Raw genomic sequence first — 17040 nt, 5'->3', positions numbered from 1 at the left:
CATGAATATTTAGCCATGAGTAAGAACTATTTACATGTGCACCCCAAACAGAAACCAACCTGATTAACAATAGAAAAAACAATACTCCTCCTTAAGAGTGAACCTGAAAACTATCCTAGCACTATAGCCCAATAACTTCCCCTCCGAAGATGTATAAACTCTACACTGGAATTTATGCTGACAGAGTTTATGGTCATTTAGAAGGAAACTCAATCATAGCAATAGAACAAAAGGGTAACAAAAAAAGTGATATGGAACAAAGGATCACTTGTTGTTAAATAAAGTCAATGGAGAATTGTAAAAAGGGGAAAAATAATCTAAGTATGGCATGGAGAGAATTGTAAAAAGGGGAAAAGGAATCTAAGTATGGCATGGAGAGAATTGTAAAAAGAGGAAGAATATATGTATGGCATGGATAGGCTGCAAAAAAGCATTTGACAGCATCCCACATTCATGGATCAAAGAGTACTTACAAATCTATAAGATACACCCTACAGTAATGGATTACATTAGATGACCATAAAACAGTGGCAAACTACTTTGCAGTTAAGCCATGATAAAGAACAAATTATTATTCTAGGGATAAAAATTCAAAGGGGGATATTCCAGGGTGATTTTTTGACACCGCTGCTCTTTTGTCTTGCTCTTAGCCCATTAAGCTGTCTACTTAACAGATTAGGTAATGGTTACAACTTGGCTCCCATAAAACAACAAAGTTTAAAGACTTCTCATCTTCTTTTTGTGGATGATTTAAAACTGTATAGTTCATCAGATGAGGAATTGAAAGCACAACTCCAAGTGGTCAAAACTTTCTCAAATGATATAAGAATGACATTTGTTCTTGAAAAATGTACAAAAGCAACCTTTAAAGCAGGAAAGTTGCAGCACCAAGAAAATATTAGTCCGGGACAGGAATGTTATATAAAAGAAATTGACCAAGAGGGACTGCATAAATATTTGGGAATTGATGAAGGATCAAGAATAAAGCATGAACAATTGTGAATAAAACTTAGTAAGCCATATTTTAAAAAACTAAAATTAATACTGAAAACAGCTCTGACATCTAGGAACAAAGTCCAGGCTATAAACCAGTTTGCCCTTCCTGTTTTAGCTTACAGTTTTGGAGTTTTGGAGTGATTGACTGGCCCCAAAAGGTCAGTTGGAAATGAAAACAAGAAAAATGCTTCATGGTAATATAATGATTTATAAAAAGCAGTGTATCCTCGAAATTGATTACATGTATAGATCTGCAATCATAGGACTGCATACATATCTGCTGACCTCACAAGACCCAAATGTAGTTTTGAGAAGAACAAGTCTAAGATGACTTCCCTGATTAGTTTAGCAGAAGCATATCAGTATCAAGTAGGAATGGAAATCAAACCAGAAGTAAAAATCAGGCAACAACAGAATTTGCCAAAAAAACAAAAGGAAGACTATGAGGAGAAGGAGCAGATGAGAAGGCAAGAAATGTGAATTTTTTTAAATATAGCTTCAAGTAAAGAAAACTCCTGGAACAACCTCACATCAATCAGGACTGAAAGCCGAAATGATTAAGGAGAGGTGAACTTAAACCAAAAGATAAAAGTTTAATATTGGTGGCCCATGATAGTGGACTATATACACATTGGTTCACAAAGTTCAATGAACATTTGGGAGAAACAGACAAATTCAGGTTTTCTAAACAGAATTGGAAACAGTCTCACATCTTGTTGTTGGGTGTCATACACTAATGGGAGAAGGACTGTTTACCGAAAGGTATAATAATGTGGCAAGATTGTTGCATTGGGGATTTCACAAACATTATAATACTGAAGTAGATGAGAAGCGTTGGAAACATGAGCCACAAATCATTATAGAAAATGATGACGTTTATATCACATGGGATCACCCATTACCAACAGTTCAAAATTAGATGGAAGAAAACCAGATATAGTAGCATTGATCATTAAAACTGGTACACCCAGTGACTATAGTGTCTTAATACAGAGAGACACAAAGTCATAAAATACTAAGATTTGAAGGCAGAAATTAGGGTAATGTGGAAGAAGGATAGCCAGACAGTTCAAATAGTAGTAGGAGCAATGGGTCTCATAAAAAGAATTTACAATCATACTTAGATATGTTACCAATACATGCAACTCCTTATGAATTGCAGATGGAATTGATTCTGGGCACATTGTGGGTGCTGCAGAGAGCACTTCCGGCTAACAACAAAGATTGAAACAATACTAATTTCATGAACTTTAATCATACTATGATTTAGAAATGGGGTCAATTCCTGTTATGATATTAAAAACCCAAAAGACTTGGAGAAATTAAACCACTCCAAAATTCCTATTCTTCTTACTGTATTCTTAATACTAGTCACATTTACAGAAAGCACTCTAAATTCTTCATTTTCCATTTTCCTAATATTCATGGTTTCATAAGTTTATAGCTAATTATTAGGTTAGCTTTCTTAATAGGCCATTCTAAGCCTAACTGATTTCTTTTTCAATGGTGAGAAGTAAACACTGCACATTGTGTCTATGAGTCAAACACCTTAACCATTATACCAAGTTCCAGTCTTTAGCTGTATATGTATACTTACCTTTTTCATCCATTTCCCTTCTTTCTTTTCTTTTGCACTCATCTCTTTAAATTTTGTTTCTGTCTTTTACCAATAAAATTATTTTTTTTCTTTTACTTCCTCCCAAGTTATACCTTCTTCATCACTTATTTCAGAACCTTCTTCTATGTCCTCTTTATTATTTTTTTTGGGTCTATATTAGAACATCGAAGTTTCAAAACTTTGAATGTTCTAATATCGACCCATATTCAGCAAACGCTAAAAATATCAAAGCTACAGAAAATGAACTTCTCTTAGGGAAAGAATTTGGTTGTCAGTTTCTGTTGCTTCTGTATTTTCAATGCTGTGGTGGAAAGTTATGAGTCGGGTTCAGGTAAGTGTGCGATTGAGCATGGGTTAGGTTAGTTAGGGTTAGGGTGCGGGTTAGGTATGTGTGCGATTGTGTGGACATGAGGGTTAGGGCGGGTTAGGTGAGTTAGGGTTAGGACGTGGGTTAGGTATGTGTGTGATTGTGCGGACATGAGGGTTAGGGTGGGTTAGGTGAGTTAGGGTTACGGCATGGATGAGGTAAATGTGCGATTGTGTGGATGTGAGGGTTAGGGCGGGGTCGGTGAGTTAGGGTTAGGGCTCAGGAGAGGTGCGTGTGCGATAGTGATGGACCTTAGGGTTAGGGTTTGGGTTAAGGTAAGTGGATAGTTAGTGGTGTATGTATAGTTTAGTGTAGGGTTAGGTGTAAGATTTTAGGTGTATGTGTGTGGATTGCTGTTTGTTTGGTGTGCTTGTGTTGTGTGTATGCGTTTTGGAACAGCAAATTTTTTCCCTAGGAAAAAATTTGCTGTTCTGTATGTTCAATGTTTTCAACTTTTGTTGAATAGGGTTCGATAATAGAACATTTGAAGTTTTGAAACTTTGGTGTTCTAACATAGATCCTTTTTTTCTTATCTAATTTTTCTTCTATTTCGACTACTTTTAAAAGTTTTTCTCTTTGTTCATTTTCGTCTTTCTCTTTCTCCTTATTCTTATTTTCATTTTTGCAATCCATCCATAAATGTCCAATGTTATTACATTTATAATAATTCAATTCACATTTTTTGCGTCATGTCCCATTTTCCCATAAATATAACATTTTCTTTTGTCATAATTACTTATCAAATGTCCTTCTTTTCCACAATACAAAACACGTTCTGTGTTGTCCCCAGTATTTTACAACACCCGTTACCCTCCACATTTATCATGCTTGCGATATGTATTCTTTTTCTCTTTCAATTTTTAACACAATATTACAGTCCCAGCCACCAGTCCATAAACCCCTTTTGTCATAAACTTTTTCAATGTCCAGTATTTCATTCATTAAGCTTTCAAATGTCCTTTCAAAGTCTCTCTTTCTACCTCTGTTCAAAATTGTACATGAATCTATGTTTGTTCCCTGTTAAATGTTTTTAATCACAAAGATTCCATCAGTTACAGTCTTTCTTTTTTCATATTCTCTAAGAAAGGTTTTCATTGAAAAAACAGTCTCAAATATAATGCCACAAAATATATATTTTTTTTAAATATGTTTGCCTCATGTGCTTTTATACCCAAAGGAACTATTAAACTGTCCCACACTTCATACCTGCCCATTTCTTTGTCTTCTTTATTTTGAATCCTTACTACATATTTCCATTTTTTCATTTTCTTCTTCCTTTTTTTTCTGCTACTCCACTTTTGCCTTCTTTTACTTTCTCTGCATATGTTTTCTTTACCATCTCACCACTGTTCTTCAGGATTGTCTCTGCATCCTTCTTATGTATTCTCTCCATAATGTCCCCCCAGGAAACAGCTCCTTTATTTTCTGGCTCACTCTGCACCACCATTTCTTTAAGTAAATCATCCCTTAGCCCTCTCAATTGGAGGTTTATAATTATACAGCCATCATTTGTTGACTCATCTCCATCAAACAGGTTTCTCTGAAAGATTTCCTCAGAATGCTGCACACATACTCCTGTCTAGATACTTGCTTTCTCCTTCATTTCTTTCACCACTCCATCTTCCCCTTCTCTCCCCATCTGCCTCCCTGTTTCACCAGACTGCTTCTGTACCTGGAATGGAAGCAGGAAGTGTTCCTCCAAAATGGATTCCACTCACATAAAAAAAGAGTAGGGGAAGTTCCCTGAGGCCCTGGCCAAGTTTCCTCTAGAAGTTTAATTACCATCTCGGGTCTCCCTTGAAAAGAGGCTACCAGCCTAGTGGAATTAACCTGAGAACAAAGGATAAATAAATAAAAAATAGATAAATCCTCCCAAGAAACTGTTTTAGTAAAACAAAAAACGTTTGGCTAAACAAATGTGGTAAATTCTGTTTCACCGAATTATGTCTTTGCTATGTCTAGTGGACTCTTTTTAACTCTGTTGCTATTTTTTAACTTATAGTCTCTTTAAAGAAGCCCTTTTTGTATATAATACTTAGCCTGTGGAAATTAATACTTCTTACATTGCCACTGAACTCTCTCTCACATTATGCTTCCTTGCTCTTGAATATTTTTTTTCTTGGCAATATTATTCTCATCTATTTTGAAATTTCTACCACAGTATACTTATAGGTATAAAACTTACTTACACACTGAAGTGACTAACTTGCCTGATAATAATGAAAAATTGAATCAGCCATAGGATCCTTTCCTGGAATTGTAGTTGTCCACAATTTCTTCATAAAAAACACTTGATAGGTCAGAGAAGGCACTATACCTGCAAAGAAGTAAAAAGGCAGTATTTACTGAGCACACTGCAAAACAAAAGACATTTAGCTTTTAGAATGGACAATCTATGAAATGTAAGCATTTATTAATACAAAATGTGTGATTCCTTAACTATCTCTGTACATTATATATATATATATATATATATATATATATATATATATATATATATATATTTTTTTTTTACACAAAAACCTTTACTGGAATTGGAAGAAAATAAGAACAGCAGCTACATAACTTTTTAAGAGCTTTAATCGTAAATAACATAAACATAACATTTTGGATTTGAGCACTTCCGTTTATTCATGTTAAAAGTCGAACTTCATCAGAAATGCTTGAAATAAATTAGCAGCAACTAATAAAATCCCCAAGGATGGGGGAGTGACCTTTCTCACCGTACCTGATCCATTTAAGAATACCTTTCACATTTAAATTGCCATTAAGGCCAGGGGGCATGTCTGCTTGAAGTTCAATCTGCCACCTAAGTTCTTTTACCTCACGCTGGAGATTACAGTCTCCCCATAGAATGGCAATTCTTTCTAAAACTATAAAGTAGAATTCCTTGCAATGATGGTTTTCCAAGCTATGCCTTGCTAGGGCTTTCTTAACGTTGACAATGGACACAGACTGCATATATATATATATATATATATATATATATATATATATATATATGTGCATCTAGGACAGTTGATCGACAGACTGTTTCACCGAAAGTGAAACGGGCTGTCACAGTTTCGCGAAAGCACTTTTTAATCGAAAAAAGTGCTTTTGCAAAACTTTCGTAAAAGTACAGGGAATCGGGGGTAAGTGGTAGTGGGTGAGATCGGATTACAGTGGGGATAAGGGAATATTCCCTTTTCCCCACTGTAGTGCGATCTCAGAGTGAGAATATAAAAGTAGGGGGGGGTGGGGTGCAGGTGGGCGAAGCTCCCCTGCGTAAACATGGTGTGTGTGTTTCTTTGTTTTTGTTTGTGTGTGTGTGTGTGTGTGTGTGTGTGTGTGTGTGTTTTACCTTCCGTTTACCAAAACAGCTTTTTCGGTGAAAGCAGTTTCGGTAAACGGTGTTTGGTAGGGTGGAATTCGGACAGTTGGTCTGTCGATCAACTGTCCTAGATCCATATATATATATATATATATATATATATATATATATATATATATATATATATATATTTATAAAATTATTTTATTTATTTATCCTTTGATGACTGGATTAGTCCCACTAGGCTAGTAGCCATTTTTCATGTAAAGTGACATGTTTTACTTTCTATATGTTAGTTTTTTTGTAAATCTTCTTGTTTCTATTTCTAAATATGTACTACTATGACTTAAAAAAAACATAAAATATTATATTTTAAAAAAATAGAGACTTTTTGTGACATTATATTTGAGACTGGGCAATATATGGAAAACTTCTTAGAGAAGTTTGAAAAAAAGAATGTAGTCCATGGAATTCTTATGTGGTGCAGACTTTTAATAGATAAACTAAAAAGAGAATTACTGTACAATTTCAAACTGAGTTGGATAAAGAAGCACTGAAAGGCTGTTTAAAAACTGTATGCAAAGAAGTGATGGACACTACAAAAATGTATGATGATAGAGGCTTATGGACCTGAGGGTGTGACTGTGAGATTATTTTGATGATGGAAAAAGATAATATTGCACATATTCCAAGTATAACAACTGTTGAAGGAAATACAGGTTATGTAAGATATAAGGGAAAGCCAAAAAGTTTTTTTTTTTTTTTTTGTGGAAAGAGTGATCATTTAAGAAGCAATTGTGATAAGAGAAGTTGTTTTGTTTGTGGAAAAGTGGGACATGAAGGAAAGAAATGTGAACCGATGTGTAAAAAATGTGGGAAAATGGGACACGACTCAGTTAATTGTGATGAACAACTGCATGTTGAGCAAAAAGAATAGACAGAGGAACATTTATACGGTGTAGCATGAACATGAAAAACAAATTATCATACAAGAAACAAATAAAAACACGGAACATAAAGACAACGAGAATAATGAAGGTGAGGAATTTGTAGTGGAAGCAAGTGAAGAGGAAGATAGTAAGTGGAAAATAGTAGCAGATAAAAGAAATTCAATAGAAAAGAGTGAAAGATAGGAAAATAAAATAGAAAATGTGATTATAAAAGAAAATAAAAAGAAAGCTAAGGTGTAAGATAAAACTATAATATATCTGGAAGAACTTGAAAGTCTTATCAATAAATGTTAATAGTATAAAAAATGTTAAAAGATGGTTAGCTGTATCGCAATGGTATATGCTACTTGACATGCATGTAATTATCCTAGCGGATACAAGAATCTTAACAGAGGATGAAGGGAATCAGATGGAAAATCTATGGGCTTGGAAAATTGCATGGAACATGGGAAAATATGCATATTCAGGTACTGCTGTATTATGTAATGAAACAGTTACAGTCTTAGATTATACTTTAGTAGAGCGAGGCAGAGTAACAGTGTTAGCTATAAGATATAAGAAGGATGTATACAGAATTATTGCAATATATGCATATGTTACTAAAAAAGGACGAGAGGAAATGTTAAAAAAAATCTTAAATTATATGGGAGTACATATGAAAATAATATTGGTAGGAGATTTTAATTGTGATTTGAGGGAAAAAAAAAAGATGGGAATGACATTAAAACAGTTTATGAAATAATGAAAAGAGGAAAGTTTTATATATATATATATATATATATATATATATATATATATATATATATATATATATATATATAATATATATATATATATATATATATATATATATATATATATATATATATATATATATACATACACACACACTGGATGCTTTAAAGAAATGAGATTAAAACAGAAATTAATTATTTTATAATATCTGATACTTTGAAAATTATAAAAGGATGAATAAAGGAAACGGGTTAATCAGACCATCTGGCTGTATGGCTAGAAGTAAAATAAAATAAAGAAAACACAAGCATAGGAAAAGGTATTAAAAGATTGAATGAAAAAAGATTTACATGAAGAAGAGAGAAAAGAAATTGATTAATTATGGGAAGATCATGTAGAAATGAGAATATTTTATAAATATTGGCCTGATTGATGGTTAAGTTTTAAAGGGAAGCATAAAAATTGTTTCTAGAATGTCAAGAAATAAAAAGAGAGAAAGAAAAGCAAAAATATAGGTTGTTAAGTCAAACACTATTCTGAGAAATATTAAGAAATAAAAACTTTTATGGAAAGGAGAAGGAAATTTATGTAATGAATCAAGAGAAGATTAAGAAAATGTTATGTAAACAAACGTATTTTACAAGGGAAAAAAGAAGTAGCTCCATATTTGAGTAAAATGGTGAGAGAAAATGAGAAGATAAGAAACCAGTGAAGAAAAAACTGTGAATACACAAAAAGAAATATTTGAGGAATGACAGCAGTATATAAAAAATACATTTAAGAAGACAGAGATAATAGAGAGGCAAATATGGGAGGTAAATAAGTTATGTAAAGAAGAGAATGAGATTATGGAAAAATATAGGAGGGCTTGATAAAGACTACAGGATTAGATGGAACTGAGTATCATATGTACTATAATATGAAAAACTGTCAAAAAGTGTAATTTGTAGCAGTTTTGAATGAGTGGTTAGAAAAAAGGATAAATGAAAAAGAGATATGTATGGGGTCCATGAAATTTATATGGAAGAAGAAGAAAAAGGAAGACATTAAGAACTGGAGACCAATATTATTAAACAATACAGATTATACAATTTTATGAGAATAATATGGAAAAGATTAGGAGAAGATGTACACAGACTGAGGGAACCTATGATTTTTGGGAAAAAAAGGAAAGGAAGTCAGGATTAAATATGGGTGTTAAGAGACGTAATAGACAACATTATAAATAAAAAGTGGAAAATAAAGTATTGGTTGGAGAAGTAAATAAGGCATTTGATAGAATACAATATGAGGAATTATGGAGTATATTAAGAGATTATAATGTAAGCGACAAAATAATAAAAGATATAAGATCAGTATATCAGAATAATACTATTAAAATAATATTAAATAGATGGTTAAGTAAAACAAATAAGCATACAATGTAGGATAAGACAAGGCTGTCCAGCAAGCAGCATATTATTTGCATTGGTTATGAATGTGATTGTAAATGTAATGAACAGAGAGCTGAAAATGGCAAGGTATAGGATAACAGAGGGGATTTATGGCCCAGTTATTCTTACTTATGCAGATATATTATTAATTACTAAAAGCAAATGGATGGACAAGTATTTAAATATGCTCGGTCTAAGCAGCAACAAGGATAAAAGTAAAGGAACTGGATTATTGGGAGAGTTAGAAGGTATTGACTCTAATGATGAAGAGGTAGATATTCTAGGAATAATGTCTGGGGTTAATACGAAGAAGGAAACACAATGGGAGAGACTGATACAAAAGCAGAGAGAAATATGCATATTTTGGAGGTCATATAGATTATTATAAAAGAAAAAGGTTTATTTAATAAACTCTGTTTTGTTAGGTAAGATTGCCTATCTTGCAGGCGTATATATGATTCCATCTAAATATGAAAAGAACTACTATTGATTATATTTACATTCATATGGGGATCCAGATTAAATGCTGTAAGGAATGGAATTTTGTATGTGCAGGAAGAAGAAGGAGGATTAGGACTAATAAATCCTATTGTACATGCAGCTTCATTGAAAATGTATTAAGAGTTGAAGGGCTTGAAAGAAGAAAACAGAAACATAGTAAATGATGTAATGAAAATCAAATATATAGATGTTTGGGGAAGCTTGAGATATGGGAAAATATGGAAAAATAGTGTTAATAATGAGATTAATGAATATCAAAATAAAATATTATGTAAACTGAAAATAGGGAGTGTGAAAAAAAAACAGAAACGTATGGTATGAAAAAGTAATGAGGGAATGTCATTATATTTATCCATGGAAAAACTTAGATAACAAAAAAGAAATGCAATTAAAAAAAAGGCTTAGATGGAGCAAAAATGTACGACTGTAAAGATTTTATGTGGAGGTTGATGATAAGTAAACTGCCTATTAAAGCAAATATGCCCCAAAAAAGAACTCAGGAAAGAGCATACAATTGTGGAGAGATTGAGACGATGGGACATGTTTTCCTAAATTGTATGAGAGTGAGAAAATTGTGGGAAAAATTAGATGAAATTAATGTATTGAATGATTCTAAAATTGTAAAAGACATAAGCATGAATATGATAGAATATGGGTAGTATGATAACAAAAGAACAAAGAAAGTGGAAGAAATTAATACAAAATTGTTTTATGTTTTGTGGGTCATATGAAATGAAAGACTGAATGAGATAAAATATAATGGCAAATGGGTATCAGTGGAAATTTTGAAAAATATATGTCTTTGGTTGTGGAAAAAAAGATTGGGTGGAATAATTGAAATATTGGAAATATATGAAGTTATATAATGTTTTAATGTAAGATGTAAGCAATTGTAAATAATGTATATATTGTATATAAACTGTTATAATTAATAAAGAACCCTTACTCTTTTCAGTAGGTGACATTGGGCTTTTACATCCACCTGAGCTATCAACAAGTCAAGCAGATAGGACCTTGGTTTGACATGTCATCCAAAGGATGAATGTGTGTGTGTGTGTGTGTGTGTGTGTGTGTGTGTGTGTGTGTGTGTGTGTGTGTGTGTGTGTGTGTGTGTGTGTGTATGTGTATGTGTATGTATATGTATGTGCATATGTACACTTTACTCACTGGCCTAAGGCTGCAGTGGTATTCATTCGTCCATCATTCCACAGCCCCTTTTTCACATTTTTATATACCGGGTTGAGGTGTCGCATCAGTATTGACCATTATCTAGAGCCAATGTTCACTGTTTAGAAAAACACTCAAGTGTTCTAGTTAAGTAAGACTCATGGGTACTTATTTGATGAATGTATTTATACATTCTAGTAGTGAATCCATTTGCACATGTGCACAATCATTATTTTGTGGCAGCTCTCCATACCACAGTTTGGAGCCATTATTTATTTGGCAAGTTTCACATCCCAGATAAAAAATGCCTGATGAGAAAATGGATCCTACTCTCATAAAACAGCTGTGTATTAAGTAAAACCACCACTCACAGTTGATACTTAAACAATAGTGGGCCTTATGCTATATTGCCATACCAGGTACTACATTACATTATATCATGAAAGGATGCTGCAGTCCTGGGGTGACATATCCTAAGAGGGATACACTACTAGGGCACTCATGAAAAAACAAGGTCTCTGTTAATGAAAACTGCGAATAACTTTAACCAGAGACCTGGCCAAATTCTCCCTAGTTGGTATAACCACCACCACCTTAAGCCTCTCCTGAAAAAGGGTAATAAATATAGTTAATACAGGAACAAAATAAAAATTGTAAGGTTTTACCCTTTATAGTCTGTTGGAACTATTATTGTTTGTAGTAATTTAATGAGATTTTATCTTATTATGCTTTGGTCCCTTATTCTGGTTACACAGTCCAACAGAGGCCAGCTGTGGGTCCCTTACACGGGTTACACAATCCATCAGAAGCCAGCTGTGGGTCCCTTACACGGGTTACACAATCCATCAGAAGCTAGCTGTGACACTTGCTGTCTGTTAGACATTGGAAGGGTGAGAGTTTACGGATAGGCCGTGGCAGCATGGCTCTAGATACATGGAACATTAAGCTGGTTTTACTACTGCTAAAATCACAAATGGGGGGGGGGCACTAGGCAAAAAAGGGGCAACTAGATAACTTCCGTAGTTAAATGTTCTTAAAGAGTGATTTTATTATGAGTCATTCAGCTATGTGTACAGTAAACAAAGAGCAGGGTCACTCACTAGTTTCTTAGGAAGAAATAAACAGTAATTATGGGAAGACAAAACACTAGGCTGATAGTGATTTGCTGACAGTTGTGAGAAAGGCAGAAATTTTGCCCTTTTTGCTGGCCTCCCTCAAATACTATGATTAAGAAATACACTGGTGTCATAGCGTAGATAGTTTTTTTTTCTGTCAATGTAGCTGCACCTCACTATCCTAGGATAGTATGAAGAGTACTTTATACATGAGAAATAATTTGTTCTCTTCATAATTCTGCTTAGAACTCTGGTGCAAAGGTTTTATGTACCTTATCATTATTCAGATATTCTAAGGAGTGTTTGATTAGCAGTCCAAAACACAATGAATTTCTCCTGCTATGAGACATCCTCATTCTGGGTCTGAACTCAGACATTATCTGGAAGGGGACTCATACTCCTGATGTCAAAAAGTTGCACCCATAAAAGGAAGGGGCACATCCTTCATCTTCAGTTCTTTCCCAGCCCCAAGAATGGAACTGGTCAGGAAACAGTGGACAATATCTCTTCATGTGACAGTGACATTAAAGAAGGAGTTAGAGCTCATAGGAGTGGAGTCTAGACTACTGAATAAAATATCTGCAGTTATGGTAAGGTATATAACAACCTGTTTTGGGTGGGGGGGTTCAGTCAGCAGTCCACGCCCTAATTAATAAGACCGGATCAATATTAGTGATGAGTGGTAGGTCTAATCCCAGGTCCAGTGGTGAGCCCTCAGTTAAGGACTGATCTCCTGAGTCACTCATGCATCCTGGATGTTACACCTGGGCTGTAATGAGTCAGGAAAGTATGAACCCTTGACCAGGCTACTGCAGCACAGATATTCTACACAGACACATCTCTAAATCATGAAGCTGAAGCAGCAACACCATTACTGGAGTGAGGCTTAGCAACACAAGGAAGGGGCTTGTTAGTTGGAAGATAACAATGATGAATAAAATTCCCAAACTAAGGAGACATGATCTACTTTGAGATCCACTCACCTTGGGAAAGGCAACAAATAGCTGCATAATTTCAAATCAATGGCCAAACAAAAACACCAAGATGGTAATCGTCACTGTTTTTAGTATAAGATTCAGCACTTTTGTCCACTTAACAGTACTGAACTTCTTCATTCTCCCATACTTAGTAAATTAACTATGTATTTACAACCTTAAAAAAATCCAATCGCGATCTTAAAAAAATCAAATCACGTGATCTTACAATGTGAAATGTGAGATGTGGCAATTCAACACTTAGTAACAGGAAACAATCACATTTTAATATCAAGCGTTTTAAAATTAAGATCAGCTAAATTATGAGTGAATGGTTTAAATCTGTTAAATTTAAATTTTAATGTGCATTTTTTTACTAAATAAACTGTTAATGTATGTATGTTAATGTATGTTTGTATGTTTGAAGGTCATACTACCCTGAATGTGTCTGATCTAAATGTCATTCCAAAGACATGCATCTGGAGCATTTCTCCCCGGGCCTCTGCTGAAAACAGGCTCTGTGGAACCTAGTCGGACTTTCATGGTCAACAAATGATAAATAAAATAAAATAAAATATCTTATCTGATTTAGGAAGCTAAGTAGGGTTAGACCTGGTTTGCACTGGATGGTGGAACAATAACAGGCCTGCATGTTTTTTTATGTAAAAACAATGTTTACATTTTGTTATTAAGTGGTGAATTGTCACATGACACATTGTAAGATCACAAGTTTTTTAAAGGCTGTATATAAATGGTTCATTTACTAAGTATGGAAAATTTTGTTGAAGTCCCAAACCTTTAAGTGGATGAAAGCACTAAATCTTGTATTAAAAGCCAAAGATAATTAGAACCTTAGCATTTTATTTGGTTAGGGGTATGTAACTTTAAAATGCTGTGACTCATTTGTGTAGATTTGTTTTTAGTTAGCTGCTTAATTTCTTTCTGACTGCAGTTGTCCTGCAGAAGTAAAACTTAAAAAGAGTCCTTCAGACATCTCATTTGTTCAGAACAGCCTTTCCAGGAGTATGCTTATTAAAGAAATACACTGAATTAAATAAACTCAGCCTTAGTTAAAAGCATAAAAGCTTTTTTCTGCCCTGTCTTCAACTCAGAGATTTTCTTGGCTGAGTTAAAACCCACTTGGAAGATACATTTTCAGGATAGGAAATGCACATTACATGAATTCATAGGTTGAAAGAGAGGCAATAATTATCTTTCCAGAACAAACTTGAAATCCATGGTAGCAGTGGGATTTTAATAAGTAGTCAGAGGTGACAAATAATCTCTAAGAAAGGTTTTAGGCTCATATACCTAGGTTCATAGTTTCATAGGAGGTTACTAGGCTAGTGGCCCTAGATTCTTTAGAAGCCTGGTCATGTTAATTGAAAGTATCCCCATTTGTTCTTTTTGGGTAGTTCGCAGAACGAATTTATGAGCACAGCGGGTCTGTGATCAACACTGGCTACCTCTGTCCATGAGGGATATGGGTGCCACCCCAGGGGTGAATTTGCGGTCTCCCGTCCAATTATCAAGGTTGTGCTTGAATAGGTTCAAGGAGCAGCTGTGTTTTATGTGACTAGGAGGTCTATTCCAGAGAAGCGTCAGTCTGTGGGAGACATATCTGTCTCTCCAGCATGTTCCATTAATGTCACAGGCTAGGTTGAGATCACTAGAGCGAGTGACTCTTATGCCATTTGACTTGTGGATGTGCCGCATTTCCATTAGGGCAGGGTCAGAGATTCCCCTATAGGCCAGGCACAAGTCACCTTTCAGCAGCCTATAAGATAAAGAGTAAAGTTTTAGGGCTTTCAGCCTGTCCACGTAGCTCATGGTTTGGAGTTCCTGTATTTTCTTAGTGAGAAACCTCTAAGGTCTCTCCAGCAGCTGCAGGTGAATGGTGAGGTACATGCAAAAGAGTGCATTATACTCAATTAGTTGTCTGATGAGGGTCAAGTACAGTGGAGTTATAACTTCCCTTGACCTGGATGCTATGCCCTTGCTTGTGAGGTGCATTGCATAGAAGGCTTTCTTTACCACTGTGGAAAATTGGTTATCAAAGTTCAGATTACTATCACCCTGTGTTCCCAAGTCTCGTGCCACTGGGTTGGAACTCAACGGGGTGCTGTCAACATTGTAATTTGTAGAGAATTTTGTTTTGTCAAATGGAATAATAAAGCATTTTTTTGCATTTACTTTTAGACCATGGCTTTGGCACCAATAATTTGTTTATGTTAGCCCTTCTTGTAACATGTTGACATCATTGGGAGACTCACTAATTGCTCCCAGTTTGCAATCATCAGCGAACTTGGCGAGCCAAAGGCCATCTACTTTGGCCTGGACTTCTGAGAGATAGATGCCAAACAGAAAGGGACCCAGCACAGACTCCTGTGGTACTCCACTGATGAGGGGTCTACTGGTGGAGGTGGAGTCACCAATTTTGCAAAATTTTGTTCTGTCGCTTAACTATTTGACTATCTATCTAGTAATGTAAGAGTTAATCCCAGTGTATTACATGCATTACAGTCTATGCTCATGGGACAAGCCTTAAATATTTTATACGCTCTTATCTTTGAGCTAAAGTCAGTAAACAGACCTGGAAATGAACTATTCTAATTACAGGTACCGGTGTCACAGACTGAGGTGCAATTCACTCCTAATTATTTAGCTCTATTGTGAAGTCTGTGTTGGTATTATATATTTTAGATGTTTGTGTTTCTGGTGATATTTATCTGTGATTGCATTATTTATTCTGCATTGCAGTATTCAATAAAAAACAGAAGAAGAACAGGAAAATCCCTCTGAAAGGATTTAAAGCCAGGCTTTCATAAATAACTATGGAACAGTGTTGTTTAAATCGTCAAACCTCCCCAGATTCAAAAAGGAGAGTAATAAATAATTTTAAAAATATTTTGCAGCACATATACTAAAGAATCCAAAATAACTGCCAAATACTTAAAAAAAAATCTGTGTAACAGAAAATAATATCAGCACCTCAAAGCATTTTAGAGTATCAAGAATGTACATAACGCCGAAAACGTTGAGTAAGTCGAAGTGCCATTTATTAAAATCATTTAAATGTGACGTGTCTTTGATGTTTTAAGCTGCAACTAAGCATTACGTTAGGACTTTCATAAAAATGTTAGCAAATCAAGATATGACACCATAGCTGAACAAAAACACATGACAAATCTTGACATGTTGGTCCACTATGATGTCATCTTTCTTACTGCCTTCGTGACACTTTTAAAGTTGGTGTACCGTAACACCATACATTCCATTTTTGTAAATGTCAGCAAATTATAATGGCACTATAAATGTGCATCTGTGAATAAAATACAATTTATGTAGAATGATGTTGAAAACAAAGCCTTGCTAAGGGGGGGGGGGGGGGGATACACAAAAAAAAAGAGAGAGACAAAATTTCCATTTGTCATTACCAGATGCAGTAAGAACAGCTTCATTGATGTGTACGTTAAGAGTGCTCCCTCGTTAAGCAGTCACACTTAACAATAAATGGAAGCGAGTGCAGACTGCTTACCCCCCCTAAAGCTTCTGTATTTGACAGCACAGCAAGGAGTGGACTCATTACGAAGCACCAGAAACATTTCTTTCATTAAGAAGTACAACTAATCTGCATCTGCTGCCATGAATCTGTTTTATGTATTTGTAATGCTACTCAAAAAAAACTGTAGAAAGCCCTATAACCTCAGGCAGTGCACACCACGACAGTGTAGATTCAAATTACAGTTTGCACCAGTATTTTATGATCAGAATTTTCATGACTCCATGTGAATTATTTCAGCCCCAAGTTGTGCTGCATGTATAACTTTCGTCTCAAACCTGTTAATACTGGAGAAGTGTAAATATCATG

General features: G+C 34.7%; 1 protein-coding gene across 1 annotated transcript in view; it reads right to left on the bottom strand.

The window, feature by feature from the left end:
- MYO7A (myosin VIIA) overlaps window positions 1-17040 on the bottom strand; it is a 1588820-nt gene that overhangs the window by 104255 nt on the left and 1467525 nt on the right. The window contains exon 44 of the mRNA XM_044073349.1: window positions 5192-5298. Within this exon, the coding sequence (XP_043929284.1) occupies window positions 5192-5298 (107 nt within the window). The remainder of the gene's footprint in view (window positions 1-5191; window positions 5299-17040) is intronic.

This window comes from Protopterus annectens, chromosome 5.part1, assembly GCF_019279795.1.
Source record: "Protopterus annectens isolate FY-2018-M chromosome 5.part1, PAN1.0, whole genome shotgun sequence".
NCBI classification, from domain to species: Eukaryota; Metazoa; Chordata; order Ceratodontiformes; family Protopteridae; genus Protopterus; species Protopterus annectens.
The sequence above is the reverse complement of the archived record's forward strand: the minus strand, read 5'-3'. Positions and strand labels throughout refer to the sequence as shown.